This window comes from Aotus nancymaae, unplaced genomic scaffold (genome assembly GCF_030222135.1).
Source record: "Aotus nancymaae isolate 86718 unplaced genomic scaffold, 86718_ANA_hifiasm-v0.15.2.pri h1tg000076l, whole genome shotgun sequence".
Taxonomy (NCBI): Eukaryota; Metazoa; Chordata; class Mammalia; order Primates; family Aotidae; genus Aotus; species Aotus nancymaae.
Genome location: NW_026988491.1, coordinates 18,343,024 through 18,368,908, shown reverse-complemented (window position 1 = coordinate 18,368,908; position 25,885 = coordinate 18,343,024). Strand labels below are relative to the sequence as shown.

Genomic DNA, 25,885 nt, shown 5'->3' with positions numbered 1-25,885 from the left:
CCTGTGGCCTCAGGATTCATCCAGCAGGGCACTAGGTCTCTACATTTTAGTTTCCCCTTTTAAAAGATTTTATTGATTTTAAAAGAAAGGCTTTTCTCGCTACTCTACGTGGAAAACAGCACCACTCGCCATAAGGATGTAGTCAGAAGATTGGGTATCATGAGAACAACAGGGTTCCATCCTAGTGGGAGGTCTCTGTCTGCCAAAGGTTTCAAACATGGGGCTTGCTATGACTTTGTTAAAATGTAGGTTAGGAAGTACAAAAAATATGAGCTATGTTAGACATCACTCAAAATAAAAGAAATGCAAATGTGCAAACATACGTTCAAAGACAGTACTCAGTGCTGACTGGAAGTGGAATGTCGATACTCTCGAGTGGGCTGAGAGGTGGGAGACAGCACCTCTTTGGGAGTGAGTTTGGTGTAACAACGGACCTCCCGTTTGTCTCTGCCGCTCTTCCAGGAACATAGATCATGGCCACATTTGGGGACTCAGACACATCTTGGAGTGCAGCTGACTGGACTTGCCAGTGCTGTGGATTAGGGTCAGGTGAGAAGGACCCAAGGAAGCCTCTACGTTTCTGGCTTGAGCAGCTGGGTATTTGGGATTGTCATTGAGACAGGGAGACTGGGAGAGGAATAGTGTCAGAAGTGAACATCAGAAGTTTTATCTTGGATGCATTCACTTGGAGAGGAGATTGGTGACATGTCACCAGCTAGAGTGGGCGGTGATATGTTTTGGTTCTGTATCTGCACCTAAATCTCATGTTGAATTGTAGTCCTCAGTATCAGAGGAGGGGCCTGGTGGGAGGTGATCGAATCTTAGGGGTAGACTTTCATCCTTGCTGTTCCTGTGATAGATTTCTTATGAGATGTGGTCACTTGAAAGTGTGTAGCACCTCCCACTTCTCTCTCTCTCTCCTACCTGCCACGTGAAGATGTGCTTGCTTCTCCTTTGCCTTCTGCCATGATGATAAGTTTCCTGAGGCTTCCCCAGAAGCAGAGCCTGTACTGCCAGTAGAACTGTGAGCCAATTAAACCTCTTTTCTTTACAAATTACAACCTCAGGTATTTCTTTATAGAAGCATGAGAAAGGACTACTGTAGGCGGTCACTCTGTCCACCTCCCCATCCCACCCCACAGTTTCTCTCTAGTCACCCAGCTGCATTTGTCATGGCTCTGGTTATTTATCTGTGTGTATTGATCACCTGTGTCACTCACCAAGGATATAGAAGGCAGGGGCTTTGTCTGCCTCTTTTGCTCCTGAAGCCCCAGTACGTAGGGGTGGAACGATGTCTGGGACATGGTTGGGGCTTCCTAAATATTGTGTGAGTGAATGAATGAATAAATGAAATCTAATGGGTTGGTCATGTAGGCAGTTGGGTATTAGACACAGAGCCTTCTCCAATCCATTCTCCATGATGTAGCCACACTTTGTCTGTCTAAACTACAAATCTGATCATGTTAAAACTTTGCTTAAAACGCTTTACAGTCCCATTGCCATTAAGAACCATGCAGATGCTTTCAAGGTGGTGTGGCTTCCCAGGCCCTCCATGTGCCTCTCACCTCTCGGGAGCTCAGACTGTGCAGCCAGGATTCCTGGGGCAACTCCTGGCCCAGCCTTGAATTAGCTGCAAACCTGGGCAAGCTGTGTAACCTCTCAGAGCCTCTATTTCTTCATCCAGATATTTCTTACTAGAGTTGTGATAAGGATCAAATGAGATCTTATACACAAAGCCTTGCTACCTCAGGGCCAAGCAAATGCTGAGGTCTCAGCCAGTGTTTGCTGCTGCCTCTGCTGCTGGTCTCAGCTCCAGCTATGTTGACCTGCTTTCCATTCCTTGAAAACACTGGGCTCTCTCTTGCCTCTGGGCATTTAGACCGTCTTTCCCTCTGTTACAAGTGAACAGTCTCTCCCAGCTGACCAAAGTTCAGTGAGGTAGGTGTTGTTCTGGTTTGTTCACAGTTGTGGCAACAGTAGTTAGCACAGTGCTTCATACATAGCTACATGAATATTTATGGGAGTGATTATAATACTAGTGAGCACTTATTGAGCAAAGTATGGCTCCAAAGCTCATTCTCAGCCCCCAGCTATATGCAGATCATCGGAATGATATCATAGTACTGTTATTACAGCTGCAGTTTATTAAGCACATATACATAAAGTATGTCATCCCCAGTGCTAAGAGCTTTACGTGGATTCTCCCACTTGATCATTACAGCAGTCCTCTGAGGTAGCTACTTTTATAATCTGCATTTCATAGATAAGGAAACTGAGGCACAGCAAGGGGAAGAAGTGTGCTCCGGGTCAGAGGTCCTCAGCACTTCTGGTCTCAGGACACTTTTATACTCTGAAGAATTATCGAGGACCTCAAAGGGTGTTTCTCATGTGGAGTATGTCATTATGTACTGCATCAGAAATTAAAACTGAGACATTTTTACAGTGTCATTGCCAAAACAAGTATACTTCCTTGCTGTGCTTTCATGTAGGCTCAGGGAAAGCTCTGGGATTTCAAAATAGCGATTTGTTGAGTGATAATGAGGTTACAGCAGTTACAGCAAGTGTAACTGAAGGTCTCTAGTAGAGAGCTCTGTAGAAAGGCTGTACAAAAACTGAGTTAATCACTGAAAACCTACTCCTGGTTCCTCACTTACACCCTAAGCCTACAACCTTAAAAATGTTGGAAAACACAACCTACACAAGAATACATTTTATCTGTGGACATGACCACCTATGTTGCCTCTGATTGACTTTACATGCATAGAAGAAGCGAGTGAAAAAGGCAAACTACACTCCAGTGTTGATAGAAAAATAGTTCTGGCCATGCTGATGCTCTGGAAGCATCCTCAGACCACACTCTATAAGCCCTTCAGTCACATAATTTTTATAATTCTTTATAATTTTATAATTTTCATAATATAACTTTTAATAATTCTTTCTTACATTTACTATATCTGCATTATGGTATACTTTATATACAATAAGCTGCACATTTTAAAATGATACAATGGATGAAATTCATCTTGTTTCAATATCTATAAAACCATCACAAGAGACAAAATATTTTCACCATCCCCAAAAATCTTCCACGTGCCCTTTAGCAATTCATCATCACTTCTTCCTCCCACCTCCAGGAAACCAGTGATCTGCTCTCTTTCATGATAGATTACTTTGTGTTTTCTAGGACATTATGTATATGGAAGCACACAAGATATTCTGTTTTTTTGTCTGGCTTTATTCACTAAGCATAACAATCTTGTGATTCATTCATTTTGTTTTCTATATACCAAGAGTTATTTCCTTTTCACTGCCAAGTAGTATTCCACTGAATGGGTTTACCATAGTTTGTGTACACTTTCATCTCTTGATAGGCATAGGTTTGTTTCTAGTTTTGGCTATTAAAAATAAAGCTGTATATATAATGTTTGGCTGTTACACACAAGGCCGTATATATTTGTGTAGACATGCATTTTCATTTCTCTTTGGTAAATGCCTTAGAGTAGTTGTACCATTTTACATTCCCACCAGCAGTGGATGAAAGTTGTAGCTACTTGCATCTTCACCAACACTTGGCAGGGTCAGTCTTTTCCATTTTAGTTATTCTACTGAGTGTGTTCTAATTATTTTTAAAATCCAGACTCTGCAGTAAGTTTCAGGACATTGCTTCACGAAGAATCTTTTACAAGAAACTTTTGGCGCACATAGGAATTGATGGCCCACCCACTGTCTCTCCAGTTCTTGTTCCAAAGGATCAGCTGTTAAGTGAACGTTTACAAAAAGATGAGCAGCAGCAGCCAGATCTTTCCAAGAGGTAAAAATTAAGCAAAATGAATGCACATATCAAAACCACAGTGTCTGTCGTGGAATAAGTATTTAGTAACTGTTTGTTGACTGAGTCTTTTAATATTTCATTTTGTAAATAAGAAAGATGGCACACTGGAAACACAGTGATTAGAGTCAGGGAATTTTAGAGCAAGCAGAGATCTTAGGAACTATTGAATCTACCTATTACATTTAGAAATTAAAACACTGATGTCTGAGAGGTTTGGGGACTTGGCTCAGAAGCTTAGTGGCTGGCCTGGGTCAAGAATCCGGGACTCCTGACTCCCAGAGACAATCTATAACTTCTCTGTTACATACCCGCATTCACATTTACTCTTTTCCAGAAACTTAGATTCTTTACCACCATTTAATTTTTATTGCAACACACATCCTTGAAACCAGTTAACATTTTCTAATATGAATGATAGAATAATTAAAATGATTTCCAAATTGAATGGTAACAATAAAACATACTTAGTAAATCTATAAAAAATTAGACTGATGAATATTCTAGCTCTTCTTCATTTTTAAAAATATAGGTTTAGTTTAATGAAAAGATTATTTTAACTTGCTCATTCATAGCTTATAATAAATTCATAATGAAAGGTAAAATGTAGAACTATTCAGCAGACTTCACTTTGTCATAGCCCTTTTAAAAAGTTCTTAAGAGCAATGGGAATATTTTAATGATATGCTAATTAAATTTGAATACCTGGGCTTTTCAGTAGTAGCAGCTTTTATAAATGGGCATAAAGATGGTATTTTAAGAGACAGGTTAAATATTCCATGATAAGATATGTCTGCTTCCTAAAACTGGTGAAAGAAGCAATGGCAATTAAACATTTCATAAAATGTAGCTTTCCTGGGGAGCTCTTAAAAATCAAGAGACGCAGCAGGTAAGGAATAGAAGTCCAATCTCCACAACTGTCTCAGAGCTGTTTCTTCCCCAAAAATATGGGGCCCAAGAGACTTCCAGAGAGCTGAGAAAATAACTATCCTCCAAACACCCACGTCCACACACTCAGACACATCCACACTTGCACTCACAGAACAGCACATTCAATTCGTATTTTATAAATCAAGTTGATTTATGGAGCAACTGTGGACTTCCCTTCATTTCCATGGATGTTTGATGACTTCCTTCATCTAGTTACCACAAAATGGCCTATTTCTTTCATTTAGAGCTTTTTTAATGGGCTCTGACTTTAAATTTTTCCACTTTACAAAAGAATCCTTTTCAACCACGTGTGCCCAGTCACATGCCACCTTTGGCCTGCTCAAAGCATAACTGAAAATCTCAAGGACAATAATATTCTCTCCCTTCAAGTCCCCCAACCTGGCCTGCCACCGTACATGGGCTTTCACTTGGACACTGTGCTGGGGACCTCCAGTACTGGCCCTGAAATCTCCTAGCCAGGGGAGTATAAGAAGCCCCTGAGTCACTCCACCTTTCCCAGCAGGTAAACCCAGGATGGTAGACCTTTTTCTTTTTTTCTTTTTTTTTTGAGACAGAATCTCACTCTGTTGCCAGGCTGGAGTACTGGAGTACAGTGGCACAATCTCAGCTCACTGCAACCTCTGCCTCCTGGGTCCAAGTGATTCTCCTGCCTCAGCCTCCCAGAGTAGCTGGGACTACAGGCACGCACCACCACGCCCAGCTAATTTTTGTATTTTTAGTAGAGACGGGGTTTCACCATGTAGGCCAGGATGGTCTCCCTCTCTTGACCTCGTGATCCACCCACCTCGGCCTCCCAAAGTGCTGAGATTACAGGTGTGAGCCACTTTCCCCGGCCCAGTAAACCTTTTTCTTTCTTTTCTTTTCTTTTTTCGAGATGGAGTTTTGCTCTTGTTACCCAGGCTGGAGTTCAATGACGCAATCTCGGCTCACTGCAACCTCCACCTCCCAGGTTCAAGTGATTCTCCTGTCTCAGCCTTCCCAGTAGCTGGGATTACAGGCATGTGCCACCACACCCAGCTAATTTTATATTTTTAGTAGAGACAGCATTTCCCCATGCTGGTCAGGCTGATCATGAACTCCTGATCTCAGGTGATCCACCCACCTTGGCCTCCCAAAGTGCTGGGATTACAGGTGTGAGCCACTGCACTCAGCCCTAGCCGTAAACCTTCTTCCTGTCATGAGTTACGTGGAAATGGGCGAGGTCTAGAAGAAGCACTCTGCCTGTGTCAGCTGACACCAGTCTAAATGCCTTCTTGTGATTTTAGAACCAAGGCCACTGGGGATCAAACCACCCTGACCAAGAAGATGACCAAAGAAGAAGTTATTGAAAAATTGAAAAACTGTATACAGCAGCAGGACCCAGCATTCAAAAGACGATTTCTTGACTTCAGCAAGGAGCCTAATGGAAAAATTAACATGCATGACTTTAAGAAGGTAGGAGAATGGGTTTCTCTTCGGTTCTTGCCTGCAGAAGTTCAGTTGTTTTCTTAGACTAACATACTTTAAAGGACAATGGCTTGTCCCAGGATGCAGCAGATCCATTTTTAGGCATCTTTCAACAATTTTAAAGGATTTTTTTTTTGTTCTGGCCAAAAAATTGTCATTGGCAAATTGCTCAGAGCATACTTTCAATATGGATGTGACCAGCTTTTGGTATTTAAACTTTTACATATCAGAGGCATTTATTGACACATTGTTTGGCTATCTGCTCTGTACCTGGCACTGTGCATAGCGGGGCAGCGTGCGGGTGGGAGTACAAAGCCACCCTGGCCCCCGCCTGCCAGTGGAGAGTTCCCAATCACAGAGCTGTGGTTTGGTCCTCTAGAAAGAAAGAAAAAAAAAAAAAAACAATCTGGCAGTGAAATATGGGAAACTCAGAGTGCTGATTTGCATGTGCTTATGGGAACTGGTGAGTTTCTGCCAGAAAGGGCTCAGCTTGAAGGGTTCTGCATAGACTTCTCAGGAATTAATTTAAATGATTGCTTAAAATTCCTATTATGATCCCTCTAGCTAATCATCCTCAGCTATTTTTAAGGAAAGCATTTCAGTTAATATGTAGCAGTGTCCATGTGGACAAATTTAGAAGAAGGCAATGAAATATATTTCCAAGAAGAGAGTAATTACATTAGTGGCCCCTCCATCCAGTGCCTGCCCCACTGCCAGGTGTTGGAATGGGCTCTTTATGGGTCTTATTTCTAAGCCTCCAGACTGCAGCGTCATGGAAGAGCATGGACTGGAGAAGGGAGCAGGGCTAGAGGCACAGAAATGGGATTAGGTAGCTATTGAAACAGTCCAGACCCTCTCCCCTGCCCAGCCAGAACAAGACAAGATGTGAAGAGTCTTTTGTTGTATAAGCATATGGGAAGGCCAGGAGAATAGATTCAAGAAAGACTCAGAAATAAGGGATTGAGGATAGGAAATGAGGGATAGGGGATAAAACATAAGGGAATAGGCCGTGCGCGGTGGCTCATGCCTGTAATCCCAGCACTTTGGGAGGCTGAGGTGGGTGGTTCACCTGAGGTCAGGAGTTCAAGACTAGCCTGGCCAACATGGCGAAACCCCACTTGTACTAAAAATACAAAAATTAGCTGGGCTTGGTATCATGCACCTGTAATCCCAGCTACTCCGGAAGCTGAGGCAGGAGAATCACTTACCTGGGAGGCAGAAGTTGCAGTGAGCTGAGATAATGCTACTGTACTCTGGCTGGGTGACAGAGTGAGACTTAGTCTCAAATAAATAAATAAATAAATAAAATTAAAAAAAAAAAAAGAAATAAGGGAATAAGGGAGGGGAAATATTCCCAGATTTCTGGTTTGGGTACCAGCTGGCCGATAACCAGTCACTGATGATTTTGTTGAGAGCAATTTCAATGGTGTTAGTGGTAGCTATGGGAGCTGAATTTTACGGACTGAAAACTAAATGAGTGCCGATGTGACTCCTCCATTCCTGCCCATGCAGCGCCCTTTGTCTTAGATTTTATTTTACCCTGAGCTACATGGCACAGGTCCTTGCCCATAATGCGTAATGATCTTGAACTCTCACAGTGCTCTGCATTCTGGATTCTTAGAGTCAGTTCACATCCCTAGTCTGCCCCTGGTTTTTCAGAGCAGAAAGTGACTATCTTAGAGAAGTGGCAGTAGATGGCAGCAAGGCAGGGACTAACACCTGTGGCCTGAGTTCAAGAGCAGCTTCTTACCTGCCCCAGCCTTCTGTCACCCAAGAACAACTTTAGGTCATCAGCTCACTTGCAGGTTTTTCAGGCTTCCGGTTGTACCTGCCATTGATAAACCAGCGTCTCCTGAGTTCATGTCCCAGAGCACCCTCCTGAATGTTAATCCCATGAACCTTCCTGCCCACCCGCCTTCTCCATGTGGGCAGAGCCAAAGAGGGTCTGTGTTCTCATCATGGGTGCTCTGCCAACATCCTTCCTGTTCTCAGTCAGAGTCAACAACCTTTTTTTTCCCAGTTGCTTAGGCCTAAAATCTAGTCGCCTTTCCTGAGTCTCTTGTCTTCTTGTACCCATGTCCAATTCACCAACAAAGCTTGTTGGCTCCCTTCCAGATAGTTCCAGAATAGATGACCCCACCTCCACTGCCTCCCCCAGCATCTCTCATGGGATTATCACCGCAGCCCCTTCACCACCTCCCTGCTTCCACCCTGGCCATGCTACAGTTCATTCTCAACCCAGCAGCCAAAGTGACCCCTCACTAGAGCCCACTGAGGGCCCCTCAAACACAAACTGGACCGAGCCTGGCCTAGGTCCAACCACTATGGCCTCCCTGACCTCAGCTCTGGTCACCCTCCCTTTGCTCAACCAACTCCAGCCACATCAGCTTCCTCGCCCCTCAGATACAGGCTGGCCCTTCCTTGGCACTGGCCATGCCCTCTAGCTGGATCTCAGCTCCTTGGGTAACTCCTGAGTTCATATCCCAGAGCCCCCTCCTGATTGTCAGTCTCATGCACCTACCTGCCTACCTGCCTTCTCCATGTGGGCACAGCCAAAGAATGGCCATGTTCTCACCAAGGTCGCTCTGCCTACATCCTCTCCCCTCACCTCCTTCCAGTCTCTGTTCAACTGCTCTTCCTCCACCAAGGCGACCCTGACATTCCTGTTACAAATACAGCCCACCCTCCTCGCCTTCACCTCCTCCATCCTGTTTCCTGTCCACAGCACCCATCCTGTGTATTGCATGGTACTGACCATGCCTTTCATTTGCTTCTGCATTCTGTCTGTTTGCTTGCCCTCCTCTATTATAAAATATGCTCCAAAGGTCGACATTTGATCTCTTTTGTGTAGTGATGCACCCCGAGTGCTTTGCACATAGCAGGGCCCAGGGAGCATGTATTGAATGAATGAATGTGAGAGTACTTGGCATCCCCAGTGCAGCCCTAAATGAATGCCGCCCTGAGGACTGATGGATGTGGGTATTCCTAGATGTGAAGCTGGTTTGTACACCCATCTGGAGCAGTGCCCTCCAACCCCCATGCTTTTCTCTGCCCCATGAATTTCTTTGGGCGCTGGCTGACCCTGAAGTTCAGCTAACTGAACAGCTGTCCTGCTGCTTGCCCCATGGCAGCAACCAGTGTGCTCCTACTCCTTCTTCTTGCCTATCTGCAGGCTTCTTGGAGACCTCCCTGCTGCCTGAAGGCATGCCCACAGGGAGGGGAAAGGAAAAGCAGAAACCCAGCAAGGACTTTGCTGTAGTCAGTTTGGGCAACTTTAACAAAGTACCCTGGACTCAGTGGCTTACAGATAATGGATATTTCTCTCTCACAATTCTGGAGGCCGGAAGTTCTGGCTCAGGGTGCCAGCATGCTGGGACTCAGGCGAGGGCCCTCTTTTGGGTGACACACTGCAGACTTCTCACAGCAGCAGGAGGGCAAGAGAGCTCTCTGGGGTCTCTTTTACAGGGCTCTAATCCCACTCACATTGGGGGTTAGGGTGTAGTCCGTAACAAACCAGTATGGAGGAAAAAAACGTTTGTTGTGTTTTAACGCGAAAAGTAACAATCAATTCGCGGTGAACACAGTTAGGCCAGTTTTACACTGGTTTTCCTCCTGGTGATTTGTTTGGCTTAACCTTTGGGAAAGTCCTCTTGTGACCATCCTTGAAGATCAAGAACTCTGGGGCAATTTTCAGCTGTCAGTCTACTATGGACCTGGGTTTGAACTTCATAAGCTATAAAGCATGATATAACTATAAATTGTCACCATTCCTGGCAGAGATTGTTTATAGGTTAGCGTGAACGACTTTTTTCTACTACTAGTGAAATCAGAGCCTGAAAAGTCATGAGCTTATACAGTAAAAAGAAAGGATTTAGACTAGACAGGATGCAAGGCTTCCAGATGATAAAGGCTTGGGAATGTAGCATTTCAGTGGTGCGGAAGCCTTTGGAATTGACTTCTCAAAAGATCTTTAAGTATAATGGACAATAGTAATTCTGTAATGGCAGTAACAGCAATAGTAATTACGATGATGATGATGATGATCACCATCGCTGGAATAATAACGATGATGGTGACATTATAACTGCAGCCACCACGGATTGAGCCCCTCCAATATTCAGGCACTGTGGAAGTTGCTTTACATATGTTATTTCTACTCCTCACAGGAAGCCTGTAGGTATAGATTATACACGTTTCACAAACAAGGGGACCAAAGCTTAGCACCATGATACTGGCTCCATGTCGTTCTGCTGTTAAGCTGTTCAAGAACTTGGATTTGAATTCATGTCTGTCTGTATCAGACTCAGCCCCGTGCTGCGTGTAATGTGGGCCCAGCAGGTGTGAGATAGGCTTGCTGGATGTGAACAGGCTTGCAGGGTGTACTGCAGGCTTGCTGCGTGAAGTAGAGGCTTACTGCGTATAATTCTGGCTTGCTGAGTAGACCGTGTTTGCTGAGTAATTGACGGCCGTGTGTTTCAAGGTAGTACCTGGCCTCAGAGTTTAGTGAGAAGGACATTCATTTTAATAACAATGCTTTTTCATTCTTCCTGTCCTTTTTGGTCATGGGTATACAGTATTCCTGCCTTCTCTTCCCCCAGATCTTGTGTGTAACACCAATTAGTATAGCGAGATGGTTGTGAAGGTTCATCCCTGGGGAGGTGGGAGTGAAGGTTGATGTCACATACTTCAGTGTGCCTGCCTGGGCGTGCATGCTGTAGGCTGCACTTAGATGTTGGCTGGTAACCTCAAACTGTAAGTTAGAAGTGCTAATTATTTATTTCCACCAGCCATCTCCTTCACTATGCCATGGCAGAAGATGGCTGCCTACCCCAGATCAATGAGGGAGAATGGCAGAAATAGAGTCTCCAGGTGGCTAGGGCCCTTTGGGTCCTCAGATCCAAGTCTCTGCTCTGTTGCTGCTGAGATCACTGTCATAGGTCCTCACCACCATGGCCAGAAAGACTTTGTCTACTCTCTAAATTATTATTATTATTATTATTATTATTATTATTATTATTTTGAGATGAAGTCTCACTCTGTCGCCCAGGCTGGAGTGCAGTGGCATGATCTCAGCTCACTGTGACCCTCACCTCCCGGGTTCGAGCAGTTCTCCTGTCTCAGTCTGCCAAGTAGCTGGGACTACAAGTGCCTAGCTAATTTTTATATTTTTAGTAGAGAACATTTTTCACCATATTGGTCAGGCTGGTCTTGAACTCCTGACCTCAGGTGATCAACCCACCTCGGCCTCCCAGAGTGCTGGGATTACAGGTGTGAGCCACAGTGCCCAGCCAACTCTATAAAGTATATTTGTTAACTATTAATAAGACTTTGTCTTCTCCCCCTTTTCCTATTTAATATAAGACATAGCAGAGCTTCTGATTCATGTGACATTACCAGGACAGCATGCTACTACTGCTGGCGGAGGCAGAGCTCACTAGGGATGAATGAACTCCGTGTGCTTTCCATGGTTGAATGTGTGATGTCTACTGTGAGGAGGGGAAGGAGAAGGGTGCTATTCTTTCTGGAATTGTCCAGATCTATTCTCAGTAGTTGGAATCATTTCTCACAACAACCCTGTGATGCAGATTTCCTCTCCCATCTCCGTTCATTGCTCTGTTCATTGCTCTGTCTCCATTCATTGCTCTGACCATTGCACCTCGTGCAAAGGAGGGAATCCTTTGGCACTTAACACAACAGTGTTCTGAACTTCTCCACCAAAGAAAATGGAGCTTTTTGACTTTTGCATTTTTTAAATTAATTTATTTATTTAGAGGCAGGATCTCACTTTGTCATCCAGGCTGCAGTGCAGTGGTGCAATTATAGTCACTGCAGCCTCAATCTCTTGGGCTTAAGTGATCCTCTCACTTCAGCCTCCAAAGTAGCTGGAACTACAGGTGCACACCACCATGTCTGAATAATTTTTTAAAAAATTTTTTGTAGAGATGAGGTCCCACTATATTGCCCCAGCCGCTCTTGAACTCCGGGGCTCAAGAAATCCTCTGATGTTGGCTTCCCAAAGTGCTGGGATTACAGGTGTGAGCCACTGCGCCCAAGCCAACTCTTACTTATTTTTAAATGTGTCATTTTATGTAAATGTGTCATTTATGTAAGTCCAAACTGGTGAATTTGCAAGAAAACTTTAGGGGGATCTGGAACCTGCATATTCTTTCTCTGAATAGTTTCTCTTCCCCTCTCCCTTTTCTTCATATGCTGAATTAGCAGAAAACCCACAAATAAATAAGAGAGGTGGTTATTTTTGTCTCTGAGAACAGGAGTCCAGATACTGCTGCTACAAGGCCAGTGCAGCATGTCATCAGACACCCTGGTTGCTTTTAGCTTTCCACAGTTCCAGGTACATCTTCATGCATGCAGGCTAGCTGCCAGAGCACCAGCCACTCCAGCTGTGTCAGGCACAAAGATGGGGAGGTGTGAAAGGCAAGGCACTCGAGCCAGCCAGGTCTTTCTTTTATAAAGGTTCTTTCTTAGACGCTCTTCCCAGCAGTTTCCTCTCACATTTTATTGACTAGGACTGCATTATGTGGCCATACCTATCTACAAGGGGGGTTAGGAAATATATGTGTGTGTGTGTGTGTATGTGTGTGTGTGTGTGTGTGTGTGTATAGACACACAAATATGTATATTTATTTTATATCTATATAAAAAATTTGGAGCTGGGTATAGTATGGAGAAAGCAAGGTTGTGGTTCTATGGGAGAAGGAGAAAATATATATTAGGTAGGCAAACTTAACTGTCTGCCACCCTTTCTCTCAGTAAGCATTTTGAGGGTGTCTGTTGTACACTTAGCATGGCAGCAGGCACATGGGGAATGGGGATGAAGCAGAAGGTGCAGTTTCTGACACCAGGGGAAATGATTTTGTTGATTTGGGCCAGTGACCCATGGGAACAGAACATGACAAAATACCCAAGGACACACGGGCTAAGATTAGTCTAATTGAGTCATTAGACTAATTGAGCTGTACAATCAATCAGGAATTCGAGTATCGCTTTATAATCCCAGCTTCTTGTAATTGGCTGTGTCTGATTTCTTCACTCTCCGTGAACACACTGGACATTGTTCAGCTCACTGTTGTTCTTAGTACCACCTCTGGGGACCCCGCCTCGGCCTCTGGAGACAGACATGGAGCTGCAGAGCTCATCGGCAAGCTTGCTCAGGGCCCCTGAGACGTGCAGTAGGGAGCTGGAGTCTGGAACAGCCCAACCCTGTGTCCCAGATTTCAGCTTCCTTCCTTGCAGAGTTCGGGAAGGGAAACCAGTCATGACTTGAGCCCACTCAGGTCTCTAATTTTGCCACTCCATGGCCACATAACTCACAGTGAAGGTATGGCCTCTGCCTGGACCAACCCAATTTCTCTGTTTAATGTCCTCCTCCACAGTCATCAGCTGTTCACACATCCTGAGGTCGCCTCTAAAAGGTTCCCCCACCTTGGAGATTTAGTCCCTTTAGTCCTTATTGCTCTCTGAGTTCTCTGATGCCTTTTATTTTATTTTATTTGTTTGAGACAGAGTTTCACTCCTTTGTCCAGGTTGGAGTGAAGTGGCACGATCTCAGCTCACTGTAAACCTCCGCTCCCCGCATTCAAGCAATTCTCCTGCCTCTGCCTCCCCAGTAGCTGGGATTACAGGTGCCCACCACGCCTGGCTAATTTTTGTATTTTTAGTAGATATGGGGTTTCACCATGTTGGTCAGGCTGGTATCAAACTCCTGACCTCAGGTGATCCACCTGCCTCGGCCTTCCAAAGTGCTGGGATTAGAGGCGTGAGCCACCATACCTGGACCCTTACCACATTTTTGTGGGGTTACTCTATTAACTGATGAGTGAAGTGTGTTAGGTAAGCTCTTCTGTCTGATTGTAGGTTTGTCTAGTGAGATCCTGTTTTCATTGTGTTGACTGTTATTCACTCTGAAGCTAATTACTGGGTACAAACACATTTAGAACTGCTAAACATTCCCGTGGACTGTTTCCTTTATCATTAGGACATAACTTTGTTGACACGGAATGCCATTTGCCTTCAGGCCGATGTTGTCTGATAATAATTTGATCACTTCAGCTTTCCTTTGATGAGTGTTCACATGGCCTGTCCTTTCTATCCTTTTACTTTCAAACTATCTGGTTACTTATTCAGAGCAAGTGTCTTGTGGGCAGCATGTAGCCAGTTAAAAAGAATACACTGTGATAGTCTGAGTCTTCCACTTGAAGTATGTAGTCCGTTCTATAGGTATTTAATGATCTACATACTTGGCTTTATATTCATTGTATTTTTTTTTCTATTTGACCCAGCTGTCTCATGTTCCTTTTTCTGTTCTTTGTTGCCTTCGTTTAGATTATCCAACTGTATATATATTTTTTGAGACAGGGTCTCACTCTGTTGCATTATTTCTTTTTCCTCTCTATTAGTTTATGAGCTTCTTCCTTCTTATATTCGTCTTAATAGAAGCTGCACGAGAGACTGACAGGGACCCAGTGTTACTGTTGTCAAATATAAATTATCATTTACCACTTCCCTAACAATGCTGGATTTTAAAAATACTCCATTTATCCCCTCTTCTCTTTTATGTGATAGTTGTTTTGCATTTTAATTTTACATGTATTTTATTGTATTTATTTATTTATTTTTGAGACAGAGTCTTGCTCTGTCACCCAGGCTGGAGTGCAGTGCTACAATCTCGGCTCACTGCAACCTCTGCCTCACAGTTTGAAGGGATTCTCCTGCCTCAGCCTCCCGAGTAGATGGGACTATAGGCACGTGCCACCATGCCTGGCTAATTTTTGTGTTTTTAGTAGAGACAGGGTTTCACCGTGTTGGCCAGGCTGGTCTCGAACTCCTGACCGCAGGTGATCTGCCTGCCTCAGCCTTCCCAAAGTGCTGGGGTTACAAGCGTGAGCCACTGCACCTGGCCTTACATGTATTTTCAATCCCACGAGGCATTATTATCATTTCGTATGATAAATAATTTGTCAAATGAATCTACATATTTACTCCTGCTGCTCTTCTTTCCATCTCACATTTTGTGTTTGCACCTGGACTCATTTTTAAATTCTACGTGAAGTCCTCCCTTTTGTACTTTTATGCAAATGTACTGGCAGCTAACTCTCCCAAGTGTCCCTGGGTTCTTCACATTTCCTTACCTCTTCGCTTCATGTCCTTTTTCTGTCTAGGATCATATCTAGGGTATCATAGTCTATCGAGTCTTCACGTTTCCTGAGGCTCACCTGGCTGTGAGAGTTTCCTAGACTTGCCTTGTTTTTGACGACCTTGAAAGTTTTGAGGATTACTGGTCAGACATTTTATAGAGCATCCCTCAATTGGGATGTTATTTTTTTCTCATGATTACACTGGGTACTGTGTTTTTGGAGGAAGACTATGGGGGGAGGAGGGGGCTTTCTCATCACCTTATCAAGGACACCTGCTGTTAATATGACTCATCACCGTTGGTGCTGACCTTGTCACTGGCTGAGGTGTATCACCTGACCTTGTCAGCTGGCAGAGGTTTCACTACTGCCAAGTTATTCCTTTTCTCCCCTCTCTTCCATATTCCATATTGGAAAGATTTTCTTCTTTGGAAGAAACCCTCGATGCAGAGCCCACAAAGGAGTGGGAAGTTGTGATACTCCAGCTCTTTCAAGCCACAATAACGACAGTGGTTATTTGGAATCCTTGTCCATGGGAGATTTGTCTCTTTTCTTCCACTTATTAACTTATTCAGCCATTTATTCATATTAGTATGGACTCATGCCTCATTATCCTTTAAATAGCTAGAAGACCCTTAAAGATTTTTCCGTTTTCCACTTCTGATTGGTAATTTTAAAACATGTTCTCTTTGTTTCTTGACTTGTCTAGCTAGAGGTTTATCACTTTTATTGATCTTTTTCTAAAACACGCTGTGGTTTCATTGATTTTCTCTATCGTTTGCCTATATTCTACTTCACTGGTTTTTACTCTTTATTATTTCTTTATTTCTACTTACTTCTACATACTTTGGCCTTAATTTTTCTGAGTTTGAAACACAAGGGGATTTTTTGGGGATATTTGCCTTGAGAACCTGGTAGGACTCCTGGCATGAAAGTGTGCCCTCCCCACCTTCTCCAAAGACAAGGTCACTAGAAGCCTCTCCCCCTTCTCTAAAGACAAGGACCTAGAAGTCTCTCAAGCTAATTCACACTCAGCTGCCAGTGATTTGTCAAAATTACCACTTAGGTATCCCTACTAGTTTCTAGTTTCAGTTGCTTCTGCTCCAGGTAAGCTAATCATGGCTGTGATTCTCTGTCTTCATTTCTCTCTCCAGATTTTATGTTTCTCTGATGCTTCTATGGAAAGTCATTAATTTGTAGCTTGTTTGGCTTTTTTTCTTGTTGTAAGGATGGGAGTGATGAGTTCCAAACTGTTTACATGTCAGAGTTGAAAGAAAAAGTCCACCCTTGTTTTTAAAAATATTTTAGCTGGGAAAAACATTCGAGGTTGGCAATCGTTTTCTTTCAGCATTTTAAAGATACCATTCCGTGGTCTACGTCTTCTATCAGTTTTGTTGCTAAATCAACCATGTATATTATTGGGTATAATGTGTCTTTTTTTCTCTAGCAGCTCTTAAGATTTTCCTCTGTCTTTGGATTTCAGCAATTGTACTAGGATGAGTCTCAGTGCAGCTTTCTTTATATGAATCCTGCTGGAGTTTGCAGTTCTTCTGGTATCTGTAGGTTAATGTGTTTTATCAGTTGTGAAAAATTCTCAGCCATTGCCTCTTCTCCTGTTGCTTATGCCCATTCTCTCCCCTCTCCCTGGACTCCAATAGTCTATGTCAGACCTTTCCAGGGTCCCACAGGCCTCTCTCACTTTATTGTGTAGTTTCCATCATTTTTCTTTTAGTGCTTCAGTCCCAGTATTTCCCATTGATCTGCTTTCCAGCTTGTTAATCCTGTGTTCTGCATTATTCAGTCTGTGGTTAATTGTACTCATAAAGTTCTTAATTTTAGGATTATATTTTTCATTGGTGGGATGTTCATTAGGTTATTTTTAACGTATTTCATATCTGTGGTTCTTTTCTTCTTTTCTCTCGGTATATTCCTTTATTCTCTTAAACATATTCATAGCTTTTTTTTTTTTGGGGGTATTTCCAATATCGGAATCACCTATAGATCTGTTTCTATTGTCTGTTTGTTTGTTTTTTTCTTTCTGGGTATTAGGTCATATGGTTCTGTCTCTTGGAATGTCAGGTAGATTTTTATTGAATATCAGATATTATTTATTAAGAAAATTAAGAGGCTCTAAATAATAGGTCACCCTCTGCTTTACTAGGCAGATAGAGTGGGGACCGATAACCTTAGTCCAGAAAGGGACTGGTGGATTTGAGGCTGGATTGAATTTTAGCAAGGCTGTTAGCATTTGTTTTTTTAACTGTTCTTGCTCCTAGGGTATAACACTTCAAAAGCTCTAAATCAGAGCCTTGGTGTATTAGTCTGTTTTCACACTGCTGATGAAGACAGTATCCAAGACTGAGCAATTTACAAAAGAAAGAGGCTTAATTGGGAAGCCTCAAAATCATGGTGGAAGGCAAGGAGGAGCAAGTCACATCTTATGTGGATGGTGTCAGGCAAAAAATGAGAGAGCTTGTGCAGGGGAATGCCTCCCACCACCTGGGTAGTGAACATAGTACCCAACAGGTAGTTTTTCAGCCCACACTCCACTTTCTCCTTCTCCACTCTGGTAGTCCCCAGTATCTGTTATCCCCATCATTATATCTGTGTGCTCAGTGCTTGGCTTCCACTTATCAACGAGGACATGCAGCAATTGGTTTTCTGTTCCTGTATTAATTCACTTAGGATAATGGTCTCCAGCTGCACCCATGTTATGCAAAAGACATGATCTCATTCTTTTTTATGGCTGCGTAGTATTTCATGATGTATATGTACCACATTTTCTTTATCCAGTCCACCATTGATGGGCACCTAGGTTGATTATATACCTTTGCTATGGTGATAGCTCAGCTCTGCTTCTTAATATGAGCCTATGGGCACACCCCTCAGCCTCAGTTTCCTTATTCCTAAAATGGAGATAATAGTAGTAGCTACATCATTGAATTGTTAGAAGGATTAAATGAGGATATATATATATATATATTTGTTAAATATATATATATATATTTGTTAAATATATATATTACAACATGTATTGTATATAATATATATATTATACATAGGAAACTATTTGTTCCCTAGGGCTGTTGTAACAAATATATATACATATATACACAGATTGTATATATATAAAAATACATATATATAGAAAACTTATATATATATATGAAACTAATGGTTTCCTGGGGCTGTTATAACAAATTACCATACACTGGGTAGCTTAAAACAGTAACATGTATTCTTTCACAGTTCTGGAAACCCGAAGTTTGGAATCAAGGTGTCAACAGAGCTGTGCTCGTATCTGCTGGCTCTGGGGAGCACCCTTAATTGCCTTTCCCAGCTCCTGGTGGCTGCCAGCTGTCCTTGGCCTTCCTTGGCTTGTAGCTATGTTACTCCAAATTCTGCCTCTGGCTCCACATGGCCTCTTTGATCTCTTTCTTCTTTGTCTACATGTCTTCACATTATGTTCTCCTTTCTGTGTGCCTCTGTCCAAATTTCCCTCTTGTTCTAAGGACACCAGTCATTGGGTTAGGAACTGCTTTCATCAGCACAACTTCATCTTAACTTGATTACATCTGAAAAGACCACAGCTCCATTAAAGGTCACATTCGATGGAACCAGGATTGAGATTTATTATATCTTTTGGGGTACACAATTCAACTGACAACAATGCGTAACCCTTAAAATAGGGCCTGGCACCTAAGGACAGGGACTTGGCTGTTTTGTTCACTATCGTATTCCCAGTTCCTGGACAGTACCTGTCATAGAGATGCTCAAAACATCTGTAGAATTAATTAATAATTTATCAGCTCTCTGTCTTCTGCTTTCTGCAATACAAATATATTTTCCAAATATATTACTTGTCTTTTTGTTTTGTTATAGTTCCATATTTTGCCATTAAAATGTTTTAAGTTTTCTTTTTCTTTCTTTCTTTTTTTTTTTTTTTTGAGGTAGAGCCTCGATCTGTGGCCAGGCTGGAGTGCAGTGGCGCCATCTCAGCTCACTGCAACCTCCGCCTCCCGGGTTCAAGCAATTCTCCTGCCTGAGCCTCCTGAGTAGCTGGAACTACAGGTGTGCACCACCACGTCCAGCTAATTTGTGTATTTTTGTAGAGATGGGGTTTCACCATGTTAGCCAGGATCGTCTCATCTCTTGACCTTGTGATCTGCCCACCTCGGCCTCCCAAAGTGCTGAGATTACAGACATGAACCACCGTACCCGAACTGTTTTAAGTTTTTATACGATCAAATATATCTATCTTCTTTTTTTTTCCTAAATAAATTATAGGTTTGTAGCCATGGTTAATAAGGTGTTATTCCTACATCCCCCACCCCAGTCTCCTAGACTTTCTTACAAGAATTTTATTTGTTTTTTTATAGAACTTTTTTAGAGCAGTTTTAGGTTTATACCAAGATTTAGTGGAAACTACAAAGTTCTCATACACCCCTGTCCCCACTTGCACAGCCGCCCCCACTAACACCACCTCTCACCAGAGTGGTACATTTGTTACAATCTATGAACATGTAATTGAAATTATTACAATTTCTTGCTTATAGACCAAGTGAAATTTCTAGGTCAAAAGAATATGCACAGTTAAATGTTTAATGCATAATGCATTTCCAACAATTCTATCAAATTCATTCCTACCAAAGGCATTTGGTAGTTACTAATTTCCAAATGTTTGCTAACTTTAGGTATAATAAAAATGTTTAATATATGCTAATGTACCAGCCAGAATTATAGTGACTATTTTGATTTGCATTTCTTTGATTTTAGTTAGCCCAGACTTCTCTTTCCCATTGTTTTATTGTGAGAATTTATTATTTTTTTATATAGAGACGCTTAATCCATGTGGAATTAGTTTTTATATATGATGTAAGATGGGACTCTTCTATATTTTCTTACTGAATTGGACTGTTACCTTTGTCATTTATGACATTCTCCTTGTACGAGGGTCTACATCTGAAAATTTGCATCTCACCGATTTCTATATCTATTTCTATATAAATGCAATATGGCTCTTTAATTTAGTAAAACAGGTCTTTTCTCAGTGTTCTTCCTTCTTGTATTCTCTTGGCTATTCTCAGGCCAGATTTATATGTTACCATATAGACTTTAAAATCATTTTATTCGGTTACCCCCCAGATGCATTATTGGGATCATAACTGGACTTACATTACATTTATGTGCTAGAAATGTATCTGCTTTTGAAATAAGCAAGAGAGAACATAAAGGCGTTGACAGGTAGAGTGACAGAGAGCCCTGGGGTTCCCTGGGGGAGCTTGGCTGCTCGGCACTGGCTTTTCCTGTTGCGCCCATTTGTCCTGAGCTTTGGGCTTCTGAGTTTCTTTCTACTTGCCCTTTGAATGACAGATCTGATCTCCAGAACCTGAGAACAGCCTCCTCTGAAGTTGGAGTAGGCACGACTTGTCTGCTTTTATCTGCCATGTTCAAAATCTGTCATTGAAGTACTGAATTCACTGCCTGCAGAACACGCTGAGATTTTATCTGTGTGTGCAGACCCGAGCTGGGTTCTGGATATTTGCTTCTAAAGTGGACATGTCTGGTCAGTGCACTAGTTATGCCTGGAATTCCCCTTGACACTGAAAGACTGTCACATCACCTCATCTTTTAATCTCAACTTTTGAAGCTTGCGCTTAGATTCAGCATTTTGTCATTCTGTGCCATCTAAACACAACTCTAGTCTTTTAGCTTTTATGAGGATAATATATGTAAAAAACGAAAACCAAACAAACCAACTTATCATCGTCATCATTTTCATTGTCATGATCACGTCAGCAGCAAAGAAGGAAAGAAAACATGAACGTTTTTCGACTTTGTGATTGCCGTTAGCAAACCATCAGTCTGTGTTGAAGGCCTAGAGTTGGGCACTAAGGTGGGAGGAAGGATTGTTTTTGGAAATGTGGTGCAGTCCCATCCACTATGGGTCAAATAGCATTAATGTGGGGACCAGATAGAAGATTTAGCCTGGGGACTAGAATTGTCTAGATTTGTGGGGGTGATTTGAATTCTGATCATGGCATGTTTCTAATGGTCATAGCATTTTACCAAATTAAACAGGATCCCATAGATTCAGAGCTGGAAAGTGCTACAGAGCTCATGTTCCCACCATTACCCTCTCCTTGCTTGTTCCCCATCATTTACTGCTCAGTGGATGGGCATGTGTTTCCCTGACCACTAATATGTGGCTTTCCTTGAAGTGGAATGTGCTAAGCCTGTGTACCCATGATCTGCTGCTCAAAGAGTTTGCCTCAGGCAGCTCTGTCCCTTCAGTTTAGTCCCCAGAATGAATCTACATGAAACAGGTCCAAATCCAACCTGCATTCAGGTGCCAAGCCCAGTCAACCCACAGCCTGATTTAGAAACTCCTAGCCATGCCCATCGTACATCGATCAGTTCACACTTGACGTGGGAACCGGCAAGCACAAGAATACATTCTTGCTTTGTTGTAAGCCACCGAATTTCAGCTGGTTTGTTGTGTAGTTGTTGACTCATAGACACCCTAACCCTGCTGTAGACCTATTCCAAATACACAGCACACAACAGTTGGTGAACAAACCAACCCAGCCTCCATTGTGTTCTCTGTAGACAGTGCCAGGCTGGTCATCTGATGGGGAGCAACGTGTCTCCCAGTGTGAGGAGTCTGTGCAAAAGGAAGCAGCGTCATGTGCTGTTTGTACAGCCAGAGTCTCGGCTGCATTTCAGCCTCGGCCACCAGGGCCAGGTTGCGGTCAGTGGCTCCCAGGCTTCCCTGGGCAGCAGCACACCCGCCAGAGTCAGGTAGTGGCTCCTTACTGCTCGCACGTGACCATGAGGCAGGCACTTGCATCTCTGGGCTTTGGGTTTCTCATCGGTAAAGGACAAGATTGAACCTACACTCTCTTATCTCTTCCAATGCTGAGTCTCTGAGACAGTGTTGACCCACGGAGTCCGACTGACTCATGTTCAAATCTTTGCTCTCCTTCTTACTACTCGTGTCTTCCTAGAAAACAGCAGGCTTTTATCACCTTCTTAAACTTTGATCTCCTCATTTAGAACATGGAGTTGGTCATACTTCTGTGGAGGCATTGTTTCGAGGTTTAAATGCGGGATGGAAGTCATTCAGTCCTGGGCAGCCTCTAGTACCTCCTCAATCAAATGCTCTTCCGTGGTGATCCTTGGGAAGCTTCGATTCCTGTCTGGAGCCAGGAAGGAGGGTTTGTGGCTCAGAAGCCAGCTCTGGCTCTTGGCACTGTGCCATTCGTGGTGGACTCTGTGCTTGAGAGGTGTACCTGTAACTGGGCACACCATGGCTGTCAGTGTTTTGCTGCAAGGGGCTCCTTATCTGAGATGCCCTGTGACCATTCCTGGCATCCTTCACAGTATTTCTGTTGGTTAAGACTTGAAAAGGAAACCTCATTATTTATCCACACTCATAGCTGGCAACAGCATCCTGAGCCCCATATGCTGTGGCCTGTGCATGTGGCCATGGCGTCATGATTTCCCGTCACCCCAGTTTGCATGAGCTTTGAAGATTCTGTCTTGCTGGGGCCACATGGACAGTAGACATGTGTCTGATGAGGCTAGGAAACATTTGCCAAAAGAGTTTGAAGTTTCTGTTCAAGTACAAGTTAGATCTATTTTGAAAATGTCATATACTTTTCCAGCCATAGTACTCTTATCCCTAGTTCCTTCCCTGCATGTGATCAGATAGCCTTGATGACTGGAACTCTCAGATCACACCTGCATTCTGGATGACACAGTTCTGCAGTGGCAGGTGGTCGGTCCATAGGTGTGGGAGGAACTGGAAGATGAGGTATCCCTGGGATGGGGAAGGGGAGGTAGGGAGACAGAGCATGTCTGAAATTCTAGAGAAGGCAGATTTTTTTTTTTTTGGTACCTGTTTCATGTTGTCTGTGAATGGGTATGTAAAGAAATAGAAATAGTATTACTTACTAAAAACAAAATCTGGCCGGGTGCAGTGGCTCACACCTGTAATCCCAGCACTTTGGGAGGCCACCGTGGGTGGATCACAAGGTCAAGAGATCAAGACCATCCTGGTCAACATGATGAAACCCTGTCTCTACTAAAAATACAAAAAATTAGCTGGGCGTGATGGTGCATGCCTGTAGTCCCAGCTACTTGGGAGGCTGACATAGGAGAATCACTTGAACCCAGGAGGCGGAGGTTGCAGTGAGCCAAGGACGTGCCACTGTACTGCAGCCTGGCAACAGAGCGAGACTGTCAAAAACAAAACAAAACAACAACAACAGAAAAACCCATAACTCTCTTTAGTTTTATCACAAAAGAATTTAGGCCAGAGGATTTCCAGGCAGGGAGGGATGGCTAAAAAGCCACTCTCCAAATTTTGTGCCCCTGAATTCCACCTTCTCCTCTGGCTTAAATATAAACATGAATCTTTCCCTTGGGTCACCTTAACTGACATTTTCAGAAGAGAACTCTCTAGTGTAGTATTAAGGGAAGACCAGTGAGGATCCCACGGCTAATCCCGCACACACAGCGAAATACCCACATTGACGTCTGCACTGCCTGTTGAGGAGCTGGAACCTCACAGTCCCTGCCCTGTCTCCCTTTCCTCCTGGGTCCTTTTGTGTGTCTCACAAGGAAAGTGTCTCTTCATCTGGCCTCACAGTATTTTTTTTTTTTTTTTTTTGAGACAGAGTTTCGCTTTTGTCACCCAGGCTGGAGTGTAATGGCACGATCTCAGCTCACTGCAACCTCTGCTTCCCAGGTTCACACAATCCTCCTGCCTCTGCCTCCCAAGTAGCTGGGATTACCGGCATGCGGCACCAAGCCCAGCAATTTATGTATTTTCAGTAGAGACAGGATTTTACCATCTTGGCCAGGCTGGTCTCAAACTCCTGACCTCAGACAATCCATCCACTTCAGCCTCCCAAAGTGCTGGGATTACAGGCGTAGCCACTGTGCCCAGCCCACAGTATTCTTAATATTCCAACTCCTTCCACACCATAGCGGAATGACCACTTGCTGCTCATATCTGCATAGGCATGGGCTTTCTTAGACCCAAGATTCAACCAGACACAATAGCAAGAGTCTGGTGAGTGTTGCCAGCTGTTCCTTATGTTGACATCCCACCTCTTCTTCTCATTCAACTTTTAGTAAACACCTACTATGTGCTCTTGGCATATAGAAGTGAAAAAGAAGTGCTGGTAATTCTCTACACAACAGCAATTTGTTGAGTGCCTTCCATGTGTTAGGCACTATCTATATGTGCAAGTCTATGTGTGCAAGGGACTATCTATGATGGAAATAAACAGAAAGGGCATGGAAGCTAAGGATTCTTTTTGGTCGCCCAGGCTGGGAGGCTTTCCCTGAGCTGGTGATGCCTGTATATCTTAAGGATGTGCTTGCTGTCTTACCCAGCAAATATTCCTGGGAGTTTTCCTTCCCATTTGGCTAAGTAAGCTTCTACTGGACCAGCCCACTCAGAGATACCTAGTATAAACACTAGACAATGTTAAATAAATCAGTAAATTAGTAATTTAATACATAACCAAATGCCTGGAAGCCCTGGAAAATGAAACTAGACTAGGCAAGAAGATTCAGGAGGGTGTCAGCTCTTGAAGATGGGAATAGCATGAGTGAGTTCCCATTTTCTACAGCTTTTCATCTGAGGAAACTAATAACCTTTCTGGCTTGAAGAATCAGAGGGAAGAGGTCTGGGTAACTAATGCCACCTGAAAGTAAAGATGGGGATGGAGAAAGGGGGCAGTCTGAAAAGGAGAGAGCCAGAGAATAGATGCTTCAGCTTCTGTGTATAGATTCTTCCTCAATCTCTGGCTGACTCTAAACCACATATGAGCAGAGCAGATTGCAAGTAACCTCACTAAGGATACAAGAACTGAACTGAAATTTAAACTGGCCCAACACGCTCAAACTTTTTCAGTTTGAATCCAACCAAGTCTACTGGCTGCTCAAACACATGAACCAAATATATAGATTTATATAAAATATGTAGACATATAGATTTATAACATATGTGACATAAAACATGTCACTCTTTGGAGAACCACAACAGAATCCAGAGGCTCCACACCATAACCTCCACAATGTTCAGGATATAACCCCAAATTATCAACATTTGGAGAAACAGAAAAATGTGATCTTTCTCAAGAGAAAAGACTCTAAGATGACCAGATGTTAGAATTAACACTCAGACTTTAAAGTAATTATTATAAAAATGTTCAGTAATACAAAGGAAAATATAATGAATGAAAATATATGAAATCTCAGCAGAGAAATAGAAATTATAAGAAGAACCATATGGAAATTCTAGAACTGAAAAATAAGATATCTGAAATAAAAAATTCACCAGATAGCTTAACCACAGAATGAAAATGACAGAAATCAATGAACTTGAGGATAAATTAATATTTATACAAACAAGAGGAGAGAGAAAAATTTTTTAAAAAGAGAGAGAATAGTTTCTCACAATCATATGAACAATATCAAAAGGTCTCACAAA

The 25,885-nt window shown here is 42.9% G+C and overlaps 1 protein-coding gene across 1 annotated transcript in view; it reads left to right on the top strand.

The window, feature by feature from the left end:
- Positions 1-25,885, top strand: part of EFCAB6 (EF-hand calcium binding domain 6) — a 264,360-nt gene that overhangs the window by 128,794 nt on the left and 109,681 nt on the right. The window contains exons 14-15 of the mRNA XM_064368188.1: positions 3,638-3,811; positions 6,046-6,214. Coding sequence (XP_064224258.1) covers positions 3,638-3,811; positions 6,046-6,214 — 343 coding nt within the window. The remainder of the gene's footprint in view (positions 1-3,637; positions 3,812-6,045; positions 6,215-25,885) is intronic.